Source organism: Sarcophilus harrisii, chromosome 2 (genome assembly GCF_902635505.1).
Source record: "Sarcophilus harrisii chromosome 2, mSarHar1.11, whole genome shotgun sequence".
NCBI classification, from domain to species: domain Eukaryota; kingdom Metazoa; phylum Chordata; class Mammalia; order Dasyuromorphia; family Dasyuridae; genus Sarcophilus; species Sarcophilus harrisii.
In genome coordinates, this window is record NC_045427.1 from 271,448,910 (window position 1) to 271,464,431 (window position 15,522).

The 15,522-nt window shown below is 32.1% G+C and overlaps 1 protein-coding gene across 2 annotated transcripts in view; it reads right to left on the reverse strand.

The window, feature by feature from the left end:
• Positions 1–1,027: 1,027 nt before the first annotated feature.
• Positions 1,028–15,522, reverse strand: part of SCFD1 (sec1 family domain containing 1) — a 113,237-nt gene continuing 98,742 nt past the window's right edge. For both annotated transcript variants that reach the window (XM_003756117.4, XM_012546904.3), the window contains 6 exons: positions 10,443–10,496; positions 6,474–6,526; positions 5,170–5,203; positions 4,168–4,233; positions 2,320–2,388; positions 1,028–1,261 (listed from right to left, as the gene is read on the reverse strand). In XM_003756117.4, coding sequence (XP_003756165.1) covers positions 1,238–1,261; positions 2,320–2,388; positions 4,168–4,233; positions 5,170–5,203; positions 6,474–6,526; positions 10,443–10,496 — 300 coding nt within the window. In that variant the 3' untranslated portion in view covers positions 1,028–1,237. The remainder of the gene's footprint in view (positions 1,262–2,319; positions 2,389–4,167; positions 4,234–5,169; positions 5,204–6,473; positions 6,527–10,442; positions 10,497–15,522) is intronic.

Here is a 15,522-nt window from a genome sequence, read left to right on the forward strand (position 1 = left end):
ATTTAATTTAGATGGTCAGTTTTATAAAAAAGCATATAATTGGACAATAGCTCTTAGTAATTGCTTTACTTTACCTTCATTGGTTGTGAATTTTTTATAATTGATAATGGCCTCTTTCTTTTTAAAAATCAAATTAGCCAGTGGTCTATTTTATTGTTTTTTTCCACCCCTGACTCAAAAACCCTCCAGCTCCTTATTAGCTCAGTGATGTTTTCTTTCTAACTTTCAATTTTGCTCATCCCTTTTGTTTTTCAGGATTTCTATACTAGTATAATCCTGACTGAAGTTGCTTATTTTATTCCTGAAATCTAGAATCCAGCAATATGTTGTTTACAAGAGACATGCTTAAAAAAATATACACACAGAATCTATTATGCTTCAGCTGAAGTAAAAAAAAGGCTGGGTAGCAGTTACGATCTCAGACAAAGGAAAAGCAAAAATAGACCTAATTAGAAGAAATATTTATATTTGGGTAAATTGTAGTAATTCAGTAATATAAAAAAAATTATAGCAAATTTCTATGATAAAGGCTTCATTTCACAAACATATAGGAAATAGAATCAAATTTATAAAAATAAGAGCCATTCCCCAACTGATAAAAGTTAAATGATCCTTTCAAAAGGAGAAATCAAAGTTATCTACAGAAAGGCTTTTTTTCACCCAAGAAATTTTTAAGGTTTATTGAATTAAAAAAAAAAAAAATCTGACAAGGATCCATGAATAAAATTGTACCAACCTGCTGTCAAGTTACTGATTTCTCCTCTTGTTACAAGAAGTAATAGGATGTGTGAAAATGTTTAAGATAAAGAGACATTAAAACAATACTTAAAGTCTGGGCTCCTTGTCTCCAGGAGAACTGAGTCTGCCTTGGAGACCAACTAAACACCTATGAGGAAGTCTTAAAGCAGCCAAAGTAGGTGATGAAGTGAGCAAATGAAGGAAAGTCCATAACCATGTTGTATTTAAAGCGATACTTAAAAAAAAAAACCAAAACATTTTTCATTTTTCATATACAGCAGAGATAACATGGCTTTAAAGGTTTATTTTTGAAATATTTTTAAATCAGTATACATTATATTAAGTACAGTATTCTGTTAAAAATTACCAAATTAATGGAACAGTATAAGCTTTAATGCTATGACAGACAAGTTACTGACAGGAAGGCATCTGGCTCTTCTGACTTTTTTTATATTTTGTCCAAGGTCCAAGTGGATTCAGATATTGAGGTTCTTCTGAACTACTTTTGTCCAAGTAAGGACAGCTTGGAAGAAAACAAATCAGCAATCTATTAATCATTTAAATTCTTAGTTTCATCATTAAAACAATGAGTAGAAAAAATATTCAAAGGTACATGAAATTTATCTTTTATTTCCAGTCTCATTAAATGATATACCAGTTTTGTTCACATTTGGAGAATATATAGTATGTTAACCTCTAGTCATAAAAAGATGCCATTATATTAAAAAATTCAGATTATGAAAAGGGCAAACTTTAGACTAGACAATAAAGAAATAAGCATTTATCAGGTACATGCTACATGTGAAGCCTGTTAAACACTTTTACAAATATCTCCTTTGATTCTCACAGCTCTGAGAGGTAGGTTTTATTACTTATAAAGCCCTTTTGACAGTTGGGAAAACTAAGGCAGGGGGAGGTTAGTTAGATAACTCTCCCAGAGTCACACTGTTAACAAATGTCTGAGGCCTGATTTGAAACTCAGGTCTCTGACTCGAGACCTATTGCTCTGTGATGCACTGTATCACTTCACTAAAAATATTAACATTAATTCAAGGCGAAAACATATAAATTTCTATTGTGTGAAAACATACTCTTCTTTATTCACCTTGAATTTAGTTTTTAATATGATTAAAAGAAAATTAAGATTATTTTCACAGTAAAAAGTATGACTCAAGTTTAAGTATGACTAATCAGCCTTCTTAATTAGAGTTCACTGATCAGATTTGTTAGTGCCTTAGTCATATTTTAGAAAGAATTAGGGAAAATTCTTAGCAAAGGAGCACTAAAGACATATTGAAATACAGCAAATAGCAGTTACTCAGAAATTGAAGCTATAGTGGTATCATTATCTTACACTGTGCCCTTTGGGAAAAAACAACTTTCTCAGGGATGAATTTGATTAGAAGTAAAATAAAGAGATCAGAATGAAAAATTGGAAAAGCGAGAAACAATGAAAAGGAATTCTGCCTAAAAGCAGAAATAAAGAATAAATAAAATAATCTAGTTTACCTCAGTATACAAAAGAAAGGGTAGTAGGCTAATAAATAGGTTAAAAAAATTACCTGCAGCATAAAAGTTTACCTGTTTTATAAACTGTGAAGCATTGAAAAGCTCACTGCAGCCATATAAGACATGCTTGCCTTGTTTGCCCTATAAAAAAATGAATAAAGAGTCAAGGAGAGCTCAGGCACTATGACTAACACACTTCAACCAAGAAGTGTTTTATATTACTAGTAATGAATTTCTCTTATGTAGAAGACTAATTTCAAGAGACCTTTTGAAATAAACAAAAGGGATCTAGTTTTTACATGGAAATATTTATTTCTAAAATTGGATGTAATTCAAAGATTTTCATAAAAGAGCACTTATAATTTACAGATGATGAAACTCAGGCACAGAGAAGGTGAATGTTTCACTTGAAGTTTAGGAAGTTAATTTAATGATTTAATTTTAATACAATTAGTTTATCTCGTTACTAATGCACATATTATGCTAAAATTTGGAATTTCCATACTTCACAGATACAATAATTCTTATCTCCAGTCTAAATACCAACACATAAAAGTAGATATTTACTTGAATCAAGTTAATTATGTTCAAATTTACATAGTAAATTATCAATGACACTTCTTAGTCAACAGCATTCAGAAATATTTTTGATAATTTCATTAATGGCTTCAGATTCTCCATCACAAAATTTAAAACCTTCCTTTGGATCTTTTATGGAAAAGTTCTGGTATCTTAAGCATAGTTTGAGCAATGAGGATTCTTTAGGTTGCAAAAATTTACTGTAGTGTCCCTCATCAAAATGTGTTGAGAGAGAGATGTTTCTCTGGAAAAGGTACTGCCCTTCTCATAATCTTAGAAGGGAGTACTACTATTATCCCCATTGATGAAGAGACTGAGGGAGAGAGAGAGATTAAGTGACTTGTCCAATGTCACAGAACTGGAGACACATTGAATCTGGGTCTTCCTGACTCCAAGTCTAACATGTTTCCTAGCTATTCCTACTTCTGCCATCAACATGCTTAGTGACTATACAATATCACTTAACCTCTTTAGGAGCTCAGACTAGTATATTTTTAAGAAACATTTTAAGTTTTAGTTCATTTAGAACTGGGTGATGGCTTACAAAATAACACAAATGATAATAGTACTTTTACATCCTGGGAAGATCATGGAAAATCTACAATACATGGACTGCATATCAAAACAGCACTAATTCTACTAATTATAGATTATTATCTGAATTATGTGGCATATACATAAACAATATTATCCAGTCTTATTTTGAGAAACTTTGCACAAATCAGATTAATTTTAAAAGTCAATTCAGGTAATTCAATGCACATATATAATCACATTCATAGAGCAGAGGAAAAATTTTCATTATTCGTTATTTTCCAGAAGAACTAACTTTTCCAGCTACTGAGATTCCATTGTGGCTTAAGCATACTGAACTAAAGTTTGGCAGTGTTACCTACCATAGATATTTTTTATTGTCTGTTTCAATTATGACAGTTATTAAATAAACTCAATGTTATTATACAAATTTTACTCCTGGGAGGTTGGTATTCTCAACATCTAAGGCTGATTCACCAAGAAATTCAAAGTTTTTAAGGAATTAGGAAGTAGGTAAGGTAGAATGTCTCAAAGACCTAAGCTGTAGTATTCTCTAAAGAGTTGTTCAATAGAGATGGAATGGCAAGTCATTTCTATAATTACTTTCTCCCAATGCCTGTGCTGCTATCCATGCTACTGTTGTCTTTTCTAATATCATCTGTGACCATTTTCTTGCTACCACCTCTTCCTCACTCTCAGTAATATTGGTGATAAAGGGATCTTTGGAGGTTGTGGGATTTTTAAAAGCCTGAGAATTTATTCAGTACTATGAAGTGAATAAGTAAATTAAAAATGACTAAAATGCACCTTTATGTAGTCAACAAGATTTTGATATTCAATGTAGTTGCCTCCTCCTACTACGAAAACAATTGCCTGAAATATAAATATGAAACAAAAAATTTAAATAAGAATGCATGTTTTGAAATCAGAATTATGAAACAAAATCTTAACCATGATGATATGGTTTTTATTACTGAGAGTACATTAAGATTAGGTCAGTTAACATAGTGCCAAATTGGAATGCTAGTACAAAAGTTACCTATTATTATAAAAATGTGTCTAGAACCATTCATTTGAAAGTAAAATTTAACTATAATTTCTTGTAAGAAATACAATGAAATTTGAGTTTTATAGAAACTAAGGGAAAAATGATTATTGTCTACAATTAGCTAATAGTAAATAATGAGTTTTCTCCTCTAAAGCCCAGGCCTCACGAAAGATTATAAATTTGTCATCTTAGGACCAAATTAGCCATAATGTCTAATGAATCAGAATCAAGATGCTAAATAAAAATGATGACTTTCTTAATCATATCAACTCACAAAAAAAGCACTCATTAAAGATATGGAAGGAGGTATGATAGATAATAAATATTCATAATCAACTAAACCTGTTTTACTGAAGCAAATAACAAGCTTACATTCATATTTCTAAATCTAGTTTTTTGAAAGCATTTAAAAATGTATATCTATTTCAAAAAAAGAAACTTGTAGCTTACATTGTTTTCACTAAAAAGTGGTTAAGATCTATTTTTAAATGTTTAGAATCCAATTTTACATGGAACCCCCCTCCCCCATAAAACTCCTACAAAAACAATCTGAACAACTTGTTTTCTAGTATTTTCATTAAAGCCATTAGTATTCAAATTTATAACACCGAGAATGATTGTTTATAAACAAAAGTATATAATAAAATGTAATTACATTAAACTGTTTTATGATAGATCTGACCACTGACCAAATCATTTTGCTGCCTTTTTTTTTTTTTTTTTTTTTTTTTAAGGGAAAGAAATAATTCTACATGACTTACCTCCTGGAATGGATTTTTGTTTCTTGGAACTGAGCTGGAAAAAAAAGAAAGACAGCAAAGTAATTCCTACTTGTGGTTTTTAGAATTGATAAAAAACAAATACTTAATAAATGTTTATTGACTGAATTCATGTTTTACCTTCCTTTTACTATATAATTTGGTATAACCGAGACAGAACCTGGGTCTGTTCTTCAGAGATAGCTTAACATATTATAAATTTTTTTTTAAAATACCACATTCTTTTTGTTCTAGCAAAGAAGTAGACACAAAATATATTCTATTAACTGGGGAGCAGTTAACATACTATGGTAAATGAATAAATAAACATGTATTAAATGCTTACTATATGCCAAGCATTGTGCTAAATACTGGGAATACAAATATAAAAAAATTTCTATGTATTCCAATATACAAAATCAACATATGTAGATAGGTAGAGAAGCAGAGGTCATACAAGTCTTTGACAATTTATATTTTGTCACTGCTAGCACAAAAATTATAAATAATATATTGCAGTTTAATTACCAACCATGTCTGTCCACTCTCTATTGGGTAACTTACTGTTCTAAAGACTTCTCATCCATACCCTGTGAACCAGGTTATAAAATGAACTTTCATCTTTATTCTCTGGCTTTGATATTCCACCAGCTTTTAGCCTTTTATTAAGATCTCATTTTATCCTCACAACAACACTGGAAGGCAGGTGTTATTTGCTGCCAGGGTCAGGTTACCAAGTGTCTATTCTGAACTCCTAGATTCCTGATTCCAAGACCAGCATTCCATCTGTTTTGCCATCAGTTGCTTTTATGAACAAATGTCCCATAAAATGTTGCTCAGTATATGTGAGTACATGATGACCCACTCCCATCCAGTCCTTTATTCACTTCCCTGGGAACACAGAAATTGCTTTCATATTCAGCAACTAATTTGTCTTCTGGTTTCCTTTATTATGAGACTGCTAATATGGATGAAGTTTTTCTGGTGATGTTCTAAGGCTGTACCAAACACTATAGTCTAAGAATCTAAATTACAGGTGGGAGATAAGCATAAATGGAAATGCCATGAGGAGTATAATCAAGGAAAAAGAGGTGTCTCAGAGTGAAGGATACCCAAAAGGCAGCCGGAAAGTTTCTCTAATATCCTAGAAAATTAAGAAATGCAAAGGCAAATCTTTAGGGAAAGGAAATGGGAGAAGGAATATTTTTATTGATGAAAACATAATCCATGACAGTACTAAAAACAAAGTAAAATAATTTTTAAAAGAACCTTGAAAAATTCTAATTTTTATGTCAAGTGAAGCTTACCTGTCACTGCCCCGTAGCATTTTGGGATCAAAATATCTATAGTCATCAGTCTCCTATTAATAAGATAGAACTCTGTTAAAATAATATATCAAAAGGCTAAAATATACATATTGTAATAAACACAATTCTAGAGTTTCGACCTGTAATTGCTAAACAAAATATTTCTAATTTTAAAAAAGCCTATTTTGAAAAGTATTTGAAACTGATACTACAACAGTGAGAAGCATTGTATTGTGGTGGGCAGAGCACTGCACTGGCAGTGATATATAACAGATACGATTCCCAGAATGTCAGTATCTTGTCTGACTTCAAATTCTTCATCTAAAAAGGAAGAGGATTGACAATGATCTCCTAGAATGACATAATCAAAGATTTAGAGGCCGTCTAATATGGCCTCCTTATTTTACATATGAGGAAATGGAGTTACCCAGGTCAGACAGTAACAGCCAAATTTGAATTCTGGATTGTGATGAGAAGTTCAGTGCTTTCTCCAAGGCACTACCCTTTCATTAAGATTCTAATCAATCCTAAAATTTTACTATGATTTTAATGAAAATTGCTGATCTGCTAGGATTATAGAAACAAAATTAAATTTGAATTTTCTAGGGTCAAATGATTAAATTCTTACATCTGTACAAAGTAAAGGGCATGAAATATTATCACTAATATTTCAATATGCCACAAAATGTTTATTTTTGGAGAAAATTTTATTTCAAATTCACAATCCATTTAGAAAGAAATTACTCAGTATTAAATTTCTTTTGCCTCTTAAAAAAGAACAAATTGGATATATGAAACGTTAGTATACATTTGTAGAATGTTTTAACTTATAAATTATAATTTTTCCCCTGACTCTTCTCAGTCCTAAATTTAGATTCACGAATAAACTGGTCCACCCCACCTCCAAACACTTCCCTAATCACTTCCTATATTGTCCCTCTTCTTTCCCCTTTTTTCCCCAAGTTCAGTGTTGTCAACACAGTTCAAGTTGACGTACAATGAACCCCTTTCTCATAGAGATTATAAGGGGCTTACCTAAGGTATGAATTTGACAAGAATGACAGTAGTCTGCCCCAGTGACTTCATGGGACTCAAGATCAAAGAATAGCATGAGTCACCAAATAGAATGGCACTTAAAGATAAAATAATATTCAACTCTCTTATTTCACAGATAAGAGAACTGAGACTCAGTCTGACATATTGACACATTAGAACACAAGTCTCTTGATTTCTAGTCCAAAGCTCTTTCCACTGCATGGTACAGTTTTTCTCTCTAGTTTCCTTGGAGAACTTTTCTCAGGGGTATCAAGAAAATGTTATGGAGTGTCTCCCCACTCGACTGTGAACACATTAAGAATAAGGGACTGCTTAACATGGTGAACTGAACAGGCCTGAATTTATTGCCAACAACACTGTAGCTAGGAGAGAGTTCACCTTTAAATGAGGGAATGAATTGTACAAGAACTGTGTTTAGAATACCATGGTACAACTAAAGGGTCTAGACTGTCGCTCAGAGTTTATCATAACAACATCTAACCCTTAATCCAACAGAAAAGAGGTAAGGGGTGAAGCATACCAAAAGATCAATAAATTTTTTTTGAGGTATAGAGGGGGCAAGCAATGTCTTTCTCTCATAAAAACAAATACCTAAACCTTTCACAATTTTGTCTTTAAAGCAATCGACTAAATAAAATAATGAATTTTCATCAGCTACTCCAACATTTATCATCACATTAGTATACTCTGTACCATTAGCACCTTTGATTTAATGAAAAATGGGACCAAGCTTCCTTAAAGAGACTAGTAATTCTTTCAATGCTGTCCTGATTTCTAATTTTCTTGGCATTAAGGCATAAGTGAATTTCATGGTTTATCATAAAAAAGAAATAGCAATAAAGTAATACTATCTACATTTATAAAATATTTTACCAGATTTTCCATTACTGTAATTAGTGTTTAATGCTTAAAACAATTCTGTGAAGTAGTAAAATCATATAGAATCCTTACTTTTAAAATGGGAAAATAGAGCCTCTTTATGTCTTTAGCTCTACTAGCAAAGTAGGATATGTAGCAATTAATGTGATTGTAGTAAGCATCTGTCAGTTTTGCTAGTAGTTCATAAATGTCCAGTAAAAGTGGTTACAAGGATGTGACAATTTTCTGTGCATATAAAGCAATGACCTTCACTTAGGAATAATTATTAATAGGATTTATATATCCAAGTGAGTAAATACTTTGGTGGGAAATGGGAACTACACATTTATTACAAAGATTCCATTACTCAAAATATTTTTGTTCAGACTCTCTAATGGTAAAAAATCAAAATGTTTTCAGAAAAATAGCATCATCAAAATAAATGTATATTTTATTATGGGAATGATTTTATAGGGGAATTATTTTGAAAAGAAATCTGGCTTGCCATAACCAGCTGTGTGACCATGTGTGGGTCATGTCATGTCTCTGGTCTTTATTTTCTTCAATTATAAAACGAAAATAATTGGAATAGATGGTTCCACAGGTTATCTTCCAGCTCTGATATTCTGGGGTCTATGAGATCATTTGTTGTAGTTTAAAAAAAAAAAAAGGCATAGTTATTATGTTATAATCAAAATATATAGACTGCAAAAACAGCATCACCAAGGGGACATGCTCTCAATTTGGAATAAGAGCACCTTAGCTTGAATCCCTGCTTTTTTCCAGGTGACCCAATGTAAATTCCGAGTTAGCTCCCTGGAAGCCTCAGAATCATCCGGAGTCAGTATAAGCAAAAGTCCTTGGTCTTTAGGGGGAGAAGTGAAGGGGATGGATAAAACTGCCACAAGCTCTCTACAACCTCCCTTCTCCTCATCCACCTCTAAAGTGACTCTGGCTTGTCTCCACCCCCTAATCCCTCCTAAGATTGCAAACATGCTAACAGAGTTATTGTCCAATAGGTAATTAGCCTTAAGTGCTCAGTTGTCTGATTCAAGTGCACCTATTCAGTTTCAGCCCTTTACAACCCATCAGAAGGTCATATAATCCTTTATCTTGTGCATCTCCACCTATAAATTAGGAAGGTGAGACAAGGAGTCTTCTAGCTCTAATTCTATGCTTCCATGATAAAGCACTTTCACTTTGTTTAGTTTTCTTAGACCTATGATCTATCCGGGCATATGAAGGTTAACAGCAAACAACAAGCAGTTAAGTGTCTAAGTCTACCTCCTGTATTTTAGATACTAGGGAGATGAAGTCAAAATTGCAGTCTTTGATGTCAAGGAGATCACACTCTGTCAGGGAAAATGTCAACACATAAGTAAATAGACAACTGAAGGGAAACATAAAGATAACACAGATGGGTGGAAGTGAGGAGAGAGTGCATTCCAGGAAGGAGACAAGGCATGTAAAAAAGCTAAATGGCAGTAGAGTCTATAAAGGAAATGTGTCAAAGGCAGGCTGGAGCTAGATTGTAAAGGGAGATCTTTAAATCCAAAACATTTGTTTTATTCTAGAAGTACCATACAACTTCATGAACAGAGGAGTTGATTACTGCGTATAGCCCCTGAATTTGTGACAGGAGTCAGATGTCACTATATCCATGTAAATTATTCTAAAAGACTTTCTATGATGTATCTAGTTTTTCAAAGTTCTCTTTGCTAATTGTTTTGTGCTGTCTAAGGTCAATTATCTAATGTTATTTCTTATTTTAGATAATATGTGCTGGAAAAGAAGGTATACAATAAGAGGGAAGAACAATAGAGACAACTCATGTGATTCAAGCAAAGGTACACAAGCAAAATGATCTAGGAAGATCTCTAGCATGTGGGATAAATCATCTATGAAGAATTTATGAATTATATGGGACAAAAAGACACAGATGGCTTACAATCTGTACCCTAAGGAATGAGATCACTGATCTAGGAAAGTACAATATTAAATATAGTTTGATTTTTTTTTCACAAATTTATAATTATGCCACTATACAATACTCACAGGATTTGACTTCATTTCCATGAGACTGTCTAGAATACGAGTAACCGGTAGATTCTGTGGAAGATAAGAAGGATTTAGTTAAATCATTAGGATAGTAAGATAATTAAAAAAAGAAAAATCAGAAAACATGATTATATTAACTAAACCAACATAATTAAATCAGTAAATTCCACAAGTAGGTGTAGAGATATGATAATTGATCATAATATGTAAATATGTATCTAGTCACTGAAAAATTAAAATTTGCTTTTCACCTAAATATATTTCAAATTGTACTATTCATTTTACATTAAAAACAATAACAAAAACAAAATACTTCTAGCAAAATCTTAAACAAAGAGCTCTCTCTAGTGCTTAACTAATTCAGGAAAAGGCCAATGTTTCTGAATTAAAAGCTTGAAAGTCATCTTTCTGTTGATTATATATAAGGTCCAGACTGAATTTCAATGCTATGATTCTTTTAAAATAGTTTTGAATATAACATAATACATGATTTTTATTAAATAACTATTGCGGACATTTAACATTTTAAATTTATTCCTTACTGAAGTAGTATTTTTCTCCACTTTGAAGTGCCATTTCCTTTGGGTGAACTGAACAGGATGTTCTAGAAATAAGTTTACCGCCTTTAAGACTTTCTACAACAAAATCTGGACACTTAGAACTAAGTAGATAACAAATAGAACAATCTGAGTCAGAAGCCTTTTAGTTTTCTTATGTCATAAAACATTTTGCTTTTACTGAGATAGAATTCCTATGAAGAAATAATGCTTTGTCAAGAGAGAGAGGATGTGTGTTTTCTTTTTCAAGATCAGGAAATAAAAAAAACTTCTGAGATCATCCCAAGCAAATAGAATTAAAGCTATTTGGTTACTTCCTGTTATTTTTATTGGCTAGGAAGTTTGTAAACATGGGCATCAAATCTTCAAGCTGATTAAATGTATTTCCAGAGCTGTAGTTTCTTAAGAGTAGAATTTTACACCATATATTTTAATAATTTACTAACATCTTCCTCTACATTCACAAGACCACTTTAGGTGAGTTTTATAAAGCATTTCCTGGTTAAGACATACTCCATAAATAATTATCACATTAAATGAAGGTATAACTTAAAACAGATTATGCTGTACAAAAAGGAAGGACAAGAAAATCTGATGTTAATATTTCACTTTAATGCCTATACAATGCTGAATTAAGAATTGTTAAATTAATAATGACTAAACAGAAATGCATGGTTACATATGTGTGTCCATAATTTTTCCTTTTATAAAAGGAGATATATCTTTCCTGGTATATCAGAATTACTAGATAATAACTAATCTTATTACAGACTCAGGGCTGTTTTTTATGTCTTCTGATTATATGAACAAAGAAAATCTAACTCCAGCACATAAAAAGTGTGCTATTTATTAGTTGCCTGAAATATACCTAGAATATTATATTTCTATGGAAAAAATATGATTTAATAATCCCTAGATGTAACTTTGCCACTGCTTATTGTAAATTAAAATACCAGATTTGCAGCCATAAGTTCCTTTTAAGATGTTGTGATTATTATAAAACATTTAAAACCATATTATATAAACTACAATTTTCTAATAACATTTTTATGAAGCATGTGGCAGTTATGCCCACTTAAATATAAAAGGAACTGACTCAACTAAATACCAAAAAGCAATAAAATTCTAGGATTCCAATTTGTTATCTAATGGTACAGCAGATAACACCTCACAGAATTCTTTCCTTCATTGTAACAGGGACAATGAGACCCTTTACCACAGCAAGATTATCACTCTCTGAAAGTTCAAGATGATGGTTAGCATTTTTAGCAGTCAAGTATTTTTTAATTAAGGTATGTACATTTTTAAAAATACATAATACTATTGCATGTTTAACAGACTGTCACATAAGGTAAATACAGCTTTTAAATGCACCGGGAAACCAAAAATACGTGTGATTCACTTTATTGTGGTGACCTGGAATTGAAGCTGTAATATTTCCAACATATACTTATATACCTTCTTTCTCTCATGGAAACTAACAGTCTAGTTGAGTGTAAGACACTGATAATTATTATATACATGGGAAAAGTCCTTTTCACTCATTTTCACCCCACTAACACATATTTTTAAAGAAGAAATTCTGTTTCTTTGTAGGGTTTTAAGGTCCTTGTGAACATGTTGAATAAAACAGCATTACAATTCTGATTAAATGCTCACAATAACTACATTTGATGATACTTGGCGAATGTCTTCAAATCCCTTTTGGGCAAACTTTATATTTAATTTTATTAATTATCTTTCATATAAAAACATTTCTTCAAGATAAAAAAGGAACCCAAGATTATAGAAAGCAAGTAAGTGTATCTTCAACATAACTATCCATTTTCAGATTGTTTCAAGAGTGTAATGAGTCCTCAAAATCCTGACTACTAATTTCCCATGCAATTCTGACAACAATATTCATTTCAAATAAGCAAAGAATTTATGTGCTCTTAAAAGAATACATATATTTAAAGCAAATTTTTCTTTTTGGCTTAGTATCACTATAATTCCCAATGGTTGTTCCCTTTTCTTAAGATAAAGACTTTAAAAAGTTTAGTAAAAACTAAACAATATATCAAAAAAGGGTCAATTATATGTTCTATTGAATCAAACAATAAATCAATTACTTGTTGAGTTATCTACTATATGCCAGACACTGTGCTTGTCATAGCTACAAATGAAAGTGTACTTGCAAGTGGCTCACATTTGGTTGGACAAGATAATATATAATGTGGACAAATAGACAGTATTAAAGTGGCACTAAAAATTGAGGTGATGAGGATGTCCAAGATGGTCCTTAAACTGTATTTTCAAAGAACAGAGGAATTCTGTAAAGTGGAAGTAAGCATGAGTGTAATCCAGGCACTGGGGATAGTAACTGCAGAGGTAAAGAATGCGAATGTCATTTGCAACAAGGAGGGAAAAAAAAGCCAGTTTGGTCAGGTCAAAGAATGGGAGGGGAAAAGGAACAACGCAACAAAGTTAAGAGTTTGAGGCAAGATTGTGCTGGGCTTTGTGAGCAGAAGTTTGTATATAAGGTTTCTAGGAAGCCTCTGAAGAAGTCTGAGTAGGAAGACGATTTACTTAAATCCATTAATTAAGGAAAATCACTTTGGCAGCAGTGTGAATGATGGTCTAAAGTGTGGAAAGTTCTGAAGCAGGGGAGAAAATCTGGAATCAATTGCAGTAATAGATGTAAGAGGTCCCAAGGGCCTGAACTAAAGTGGTGGTTTTGAGTGGAGAGTATTGTATCTATGTAAGAGATATTGTAGAGTAAGAAATGACAAGATTTGGCAGCTGATTAGATAGGAGGATTAAGTGAAAATGAAGAGGATAAAATCTTGGGTGTACTTGAGTGATCAGAAGGATAGTATTGCCTTCAACATAAATATGGACATTTAGAAGAGGGGAAGGTTTTGGGAGAAAGACATTGGGTTCTCTTTTGGACATTTTGACTTAAGATGCTTATCAAACACTAGTTTGAAATGGCTAAGAGAAAATTGTTAAAAAAAAAAGTAGTGTCATGAAAGCCTGCAGAGAAGACAGTATCCAGAGAAGGATGACCAACAATGTCAAATATAGAAGAAAGGTGAAAAGGAAGAAAAGTAGAAAAAAAGAATATTAGATACAGCAATTAAGAGAACACCAATAGCTTTGGAGAGAATGGTTTTTATGAAGTGATGAAGTGCAAATGTTTTGAGGAGTGATTGAGGGAAGGGAAAGTAAAGTAAAATGACTGTAGCCTGCTTTTTCTGGGAATCTAATACAGAAAAAGAGTTAAGATATAGAATGATGATTTGAAGGCATGGCAAAGGCTAGTAAACTTTCTCTCCTCCCACCCTCTCTCCAAAGGACAGGGGGAGGCTTGAGCATATTTGAAAATAGTAGGGAAAGAGCCCTTTTTGTAGTGGCTAAAAACTGGAAACTGAATGGATGTCCATCAGTTGGAGAATGGTTGAATAAATTGTGGTATATGAAAATTATGGAATATTACTGTTCTGTAAGAAATGACCAACAGGATAATTTCAGAAAGGCCTGGCGAGACTTACATGAACTGATGCTGAGTGAAATGAGCAGGACCAGGAGATCATTATATACTTCAACAACAATACTATATGATGACCAGTTCTGATAGATCAGGCCATCCTCAGCAACGAGATCAACCAAATCATTTCTAATGGAGCAGTAATGAACTGAACTAGCTATGCCCAGAAAAAGAACTCTGGGAGATGACTAAAAACCATTACATTGAATTCCCAATCCCTATATTTATGCACACCTGCATTTTTGATTTCCTTCACAAGCTAATTGTACAATATTTCAGAGTCTGATTCTTTTTCTACAGCAAAATAACGTTTTGGTCGGGTATACTTATTGTGTATCTAATTTATATTTTAATATATTTAACATCTACTGGTCATCCTGCCATCTAGGGGAGGGGATGGGGGGGGTAAGAGGTGAAAAATTGGAACAAGAGGTTTGGCAATTGTTAATGCTGTAAAATTACCCATGTATATATCATGTAAATAAAAGGCTATTAAAAAAAAAAAAAGAAAGAAAATAGTAGGGAAAGAACTGAGGAGAAGGACTACAGGTCCTAATTTAGTATAATTTTTTGGTATTCAGATTTTATTAGTCTTTACTTTTAAGTGATTATAGTAATTGTGTATATTGCTTTCTGGTTCTGATTATTTTGCTTTGTTATCAGTTCATGGAAGTTTCTTTATGCTTCTCTACACTTAGTATAGTCATCATTTCTTACAACATAGCAATATTTTATTATATGCATATATATTCAATTTCTTTATTCATTTTCTGATTTATGGGCATCTATTTTATTTCTACTTCCATGCTCCTACAAAAAGGCTCACTATAAACAAGTTGGGGCACATGAATCTTTTCTTTTTGTCCTTGGTCTTCTTGGAGGTATATAAATATACCTTGGAGATATTGCATATTCAGTTCCAGGTCACCAAAATAAAATGATTATTACAATAAAGTAAATCACACACATTTTTTGGGTTCCCAATGCATTT